We start from the raw sequence: 5,222 nt of genomic DNA on the forward strand, positions 1-5,222 counted from the left end.
ATGTGCATTATATGTGTGTTAGTTAATGTGCTGTATGTACAATATATGCAAAGAACTAAACAGCAGGTGGGAATCTGCGTGCAGTGCCTGCCACTGGGCGTTTCTGTGCTGTCGGCTCCTGATCTCACTCACAGGCGGTGTCACTCTGTGTCTGAGCCCTGGGTGGTGTGGCTCAATGGATAGAGCATCATCCTGTGGACTGAAGAGTCCCGGGTTCGATTCCTGGTCAGGGCACATGCCCATGTCCAGACTCGATCCCCAGTGCGGGGCTTGCAGGAGGCAGCCAATCAGTGATTCTCTCTCATCATTAATGTTTCTGTCTCTCCCTCCCCCTTTCTCTCTGAAATATGTGTGTGTGTGTGGGGGGGGGGGTGTCTGTGGGTGTATGTGTGTCTGTGTATGAGTGTGTCTGTGTGTGTTGTGTGTGTCTGTGTGAGTGTGTGAGTGTATGTGTGTGTGTGTGTGTGTGTATAAAGTGTCCAGTTGACCATTGCTGATAAGAAGGCTACGATCAGGAGGAAACCAGGGGGGCGGGTCAGTGGCCTTTCTCTCCTGTGAGCAGGCGATTGCTTGCAAGGTGAGGATGCGCGTGGCTCGGGGGGCCTCAGGCTTAACCTGTGTCCGTGATGGACACGGCCATGGCGTCCCAAAGTCTGTGCTCTTTCCTGCGCTAGAACCGGCTGAGATGCCAGGACCTCGGCCTGAAAACCCACTTGGACCAACTGGACCAGCAGATCAGTGAGCTGCAGCTCGACGTGTGCAGGACGTCCACCGAGGGCCCCGACGGCGACAGTCGGCCCAGCTCAGGTACACGCCACACACAGACATAGGCACATGTGTGTGTACATAGACACACTACACACAGGAAGCAGGCACATTTGCACACATGCATGCACACATACACACACCACACACAGACACGGGCACATGTGTGTGTACATAGACACACTACACACAGGAAGCAGGCACATTTGCACACATGCATGCACACATACACACACCACACACAGACGCAGGCACACATGCATACACATGTGTGTGCACAGACACACATGTAAAATGTGTGTGCGCACGTGTGTGCACATATAAACACACATGGTAACAGAAATGCATGTGCCTGTGCGCACAAATGTGTGCGCGCGTGTGCACATGTGCATGCTCGTGCACATGTGCACCTCTACATATATGTGTCATGTGTGTGGTGTATATGTGCCTCACATATACACATGTGTATGCATACGCATATATTCACACATCCCCATACACACCACCACACACATATACACCTACCCATATATACACACACATATACACTCACACACCCATACACAAACCATACCCATATATACACACACACATACACACACACACACCCATACACATAACACACATACACACACACACACACCCATACCCACGCCCTGCACTGACCTCCTGTCTGCCCGCCCAGGCTTCTACGAGATGAGCGATGGCGGCTCCTGCTCCCTGTCTGCCTCCTGCACGTCCGTGTGCAGCGATCGCCTGTCCTCCTCCCTGGGCACTTTGCTGCCCGGCGCCCCGCAGGCCAGGACCAGCGCAGGGGACTGCCGGCCCTGGTCGGCCGATGACAGCACCATGTGCGGGGGGCCCCTGTCCGTGTGGGGACTTCAGGCCACCGAGGATGGCGCGGGCCCCTCACGGCCCAGGCCCGTGTCCACAGGTACGGGAGGGCCGGGGAGGGTGGGGGCCCCATCCAGGCGGTGGGATGCGAGCACAGCGGGAGCCTGTGAGGGGGGCGTACCCTCCCTTTGGCGGCTTCCCATTCCCTGTAGCAGCTTGGGTTGGGTGGAGGTAGGAATCAAACGCCCACTTGCGCCCATTGGAGCAGGGCTGTTGCAATAAAAGGCGTCGGTCGCTCTGAGGGGAGGTTGGAGCCGGCAGTGGGACCCGTGTGCACGCGAGGCCCCCCGGACGCCCACCCGGTTTCCCGCGGAGGGAGACCTGTGCCGTGAGGGTGGGCTGAGCGGCGGGACAGGCGTGCCAGCGCTTTCCCTTACTCCCGGATCCCTCCCTTTCTCGTTCCCAGGTGACCTCGAGAGAGTCCCCCTGGCCGGGGCGGGGCCCCCGACGGCCGGCGTTGACGCCATGTCCACGTTGCTTCTCCGCCGCGGGCTAGGCCCCCTGCCCCTCAGGCTGGACCCCAAGTACCAGCGTGACCTGGTGTCCAAGGGGGGCAGGGAGGTGTACCTCTACCCCAGCCCCCTGCATGCGGTGGCTCTGCAGAGCCCCCTCTTTGCTCTGCCCACGGACACCCCTCAGAGGGACAGCCCCCCGCAACCCTCCAGCCAGCCCCTTCCTGGCCACTCAGGGCCACGCCCCATCCGGATGGGACCGCTCCCCGAGGCTGGCGCAGCCAGAGCCTACATAGACAAGCTGCTTGGACGGCGGGGCCCAGGGCACACCCCAAGGGGCCGTGTGGGTGAGCAGGGACCCCCATCCCAGAGAGCAGAGACTGAGCGTCACCCAGACGGGCTGACCTGCTCCCCAAGAAGAGCAGACGTGGGAGGGGGGGCTCTGAGGAGGGACACAGGTGGGAATAGCCTTGAGCAGCGGGGACCTGCGCCCTGTGGGAGCCCCCCGCCCCCCAGCAGCCTTCCGGAGGAGGGACAGAGACCCCCCCGTAACTGCGTCCATGCGGGGACCATTCAGGGCTCCCTCAGCTGGGGGGGTGCACTCCCGGGCTCAGCAGGCCGCTCCTACCAGCTGGGAGGGCACAGCAGGCTGTCCATCAGGACGGGGCCTGGGGCCCTATGTGCACCCCCATTCTGTTGTATTTAGCTTTGAGCCAACGGGGCTGCGAACGGGCCAGAGGCCTGGCCCCCCCACCACAAAGGCTGTGAAGATGGGGAGGAGGGCCAGCAACAGGGCACCGAGGCCAGGGAGGCAGCCGCCACCCGGGGGCGCCGTCCTGGCCCCCCAGCTGCCCCCCACATGGGGCGCTGGACTTTGGAAAAGGGCCCCCCAGGCCAGGGAGCCCCCCGGCCGGTCCTGCTCCGAGTGCAGCCTCTACCCAGTGTCCTTCCTCGTCCCCCTGCTGGTGGCCCGCCGGGAAGGCCACGGGGCGTCCGCCCAGGCCTTGTTCCCCCGGGAGGAAGCCCCTGGGGTGGCCGGCAGGGCGGCCCGGCAGAGGCAGCGCAGGTGGCGGTCGTCCGTGGAGATCTCAGCCCGCGCCCGCCTGCCTGGCGCCCAGGGCCCTGGTCTGGGGCCCCCAAGGCCGGCCTCGCGGAGAGGGGGTGGCCCGCGGCCTGCGTGCTCCCGGGCCAGGCTCAGGCCGCCCCACAGGCACCCGCAGGTCAGGAGCGAGTCTGGCTCCGAGCACTCGGCCGAGTGTGCCTTCCTCTTCCACTCCACCATCACCGAGACCAGCGAGGTCAGGGCCAGCGACCACACGGCCGGCCGCTTCGGGGACCCGGAGTCCAGTGGCAGCAACGCAGAGGGTGGTGTCCAGGACGTGGGCAGCCGGCCGGCCTGGCCTGGGATGAGCCCCCCCCAGCCCCATCGCACCCCTGGCTCCCGGCCACCCCTGTCCCCGGTGCCCAAGCTCTGCCACATCAAGGCCTCCAAGGCCCTGAAGAAGAAGATCTGCCGGTTCCAGCCCACTGCGCTGAAGGTCATGACCCTGATGTGAGCCTGCTGCGCTGAAGGTCATGACCCTGATGTGAACATGCTGTGCTGAAGGTCATGGCCCTGGTGTGAACCTGCTGCACTGAAGGTCACGACCCTGGTGTGAACATGCTGTGCTGAAGGTCATGACCCTGGTGTGAACCTGCTGTGCTGAAGGTCACGACCCTGGTGTGATCCAGCTGCACTGAAGGTCATGACCCTGGTGTGAATATGCTGTGCTGAAGGTCATGACCCTGGTGTGAACCTGCTGTGCTGAAGGTCATGACCCTGTGTGAGGCCAGGCAACCCGACCTGTGTTCCAGAAGCCGTCCTCCTGAGGATCAGGAGGGAGGGTGTGACAGGCTCAGAGGGCCGAGGACAAAGTCCAGCGTGTTCGCCTATTTACTGTGCGGATGTGGGTTCTCCCATGTTGTTGCCAATTTGTGGCCTGAAGTTCCGCTTGGAAAAGCCGTCACCCCCGGAGTGGAGGGAGGAGCAGGTGCCAGGCTGGGCGGAGGGTCCCCGAGCCCCGGGCGCCTCCCCAACCTGTCAGATATCAGAGAACACAAGCTGTGGGGTCTCACGAGCCGCCTGCAGACACGGACTCGCCCAGGCATCCAGGCGTCTGCCGCCACCACCTTGGTCCTGCTCCCGTCTCTGCAAAGCATCTTCCTTGGGGCTCGGCGGCCGGACACCTGTGGGAAACTGGGCGGATGGGACCCCATGTCCGTCTCAGGTGAATAAACCCAGGATTTGCCGTTCGTCTCTGAGTCACCGTGAGGCTGGGGTCCCCGAGAATGCAGAGGGACAGCGTCCCTGTGACGGGTGACATCATGCAGCCAAAATCCCCTGCCACTCACGCGGGTCGCCTGACCTTCGCCCCAGCTGTTCACCTCTTCCACCTGCAGGTGCCCAGGCCCAGCGGTGGTCTGCCCGTGCTGAGGGGGCCCCCTGACTCCATCCCCGTCGGGGAGGGGCTGTGCGGGGCTTTGCGGCTTGAACTGAGCTGTGGCCTCTACCTGGGTGAGTGGAGGGTGACAATGGGGCCAGGCCTCCTGCCACCTGGACCGGCCCCGGGCAGTGGGGGCGAGAACACAGACCTCAGGTCCGGCTGCTTCGCGCCCGTGGGCCCTGCCCAGGTGGCTCTGACACTGAGCCTGAGCGAGCAGAAGAGCTCTCGGGGCTGCGTCCACACCGTCCTGTCTGGCCCGCGGGTCTCCCCTCCTGGTCTGGTTACCTGGTGGGAACAGAGCTGAGAGGGTGACGCGCAGGGAGGGGGGCCGGTGGGGCTCTGCCCGGCAGAGGAGGAGCCGCCTGTGAACCTGGGGCCCTGCCCGTAAGCAGGGTCCCCGCACTGAGGGCTCCCGGCTCACAGCCCTGGGTCCTGGTGGGGCCGCCAGCCACGAACCCACTGGACCCGTGTGTGTTTTGTTCTGTTCTCGCGAGGTTGACCCAATATGACTCCCCCCACAGTGGCAGGTGCGTCTGAGCCCTGAGGCCGCTCGGTGCCACTCCTTCTAGTCTCACTCACAGGGACGTGTCCTGACACAGGGAGGGAGGAGGGAGGGAGGAGGGAGGAC

The 5,222-nt window shown here is 63.6% G+C and overlaps 1 protein-coding gene across 1 annotated transcript; it reads left to right on the top strand.

The window, feature by feature from the left end:
• Nucleotides 1–674: 674 nt before the first annotated feature.
• On the top strand, nt 675–4,403 carry LOC102426911 (dapper homolog 2-like; the record flags this gene model as incomplete). Its single annotated transcript, XM_014450990.2, is given in 4 exon segments — nt 675–807; nt 1,451–1,699; nt 2,066–2,812; nt 2,814–4,403. Coding segments are annotated over 4 exon segments (1,983 nt in total), but the record flags the coding sequence as incomplete, so codon positions are not given.
• Nucleotides 4,404–5,222: the final 819 nt, after the last annotated feature.

Source organism: Myotis lucifugus, unplaced genomic scaffold (genome assembly GCF_000147115.1).
Source record: "Myotis lucifugus unplaced genomic scaffold, Myoluc2.0 scaffold_6035, whole genome shotgun sequence".
NCBI classification, from domain to species: Eukaryota; Metazoa; Chordata; class Mammalia; order Chiroptera; family Vespertilionidae; genus Myotis; species Myotis lucifugus.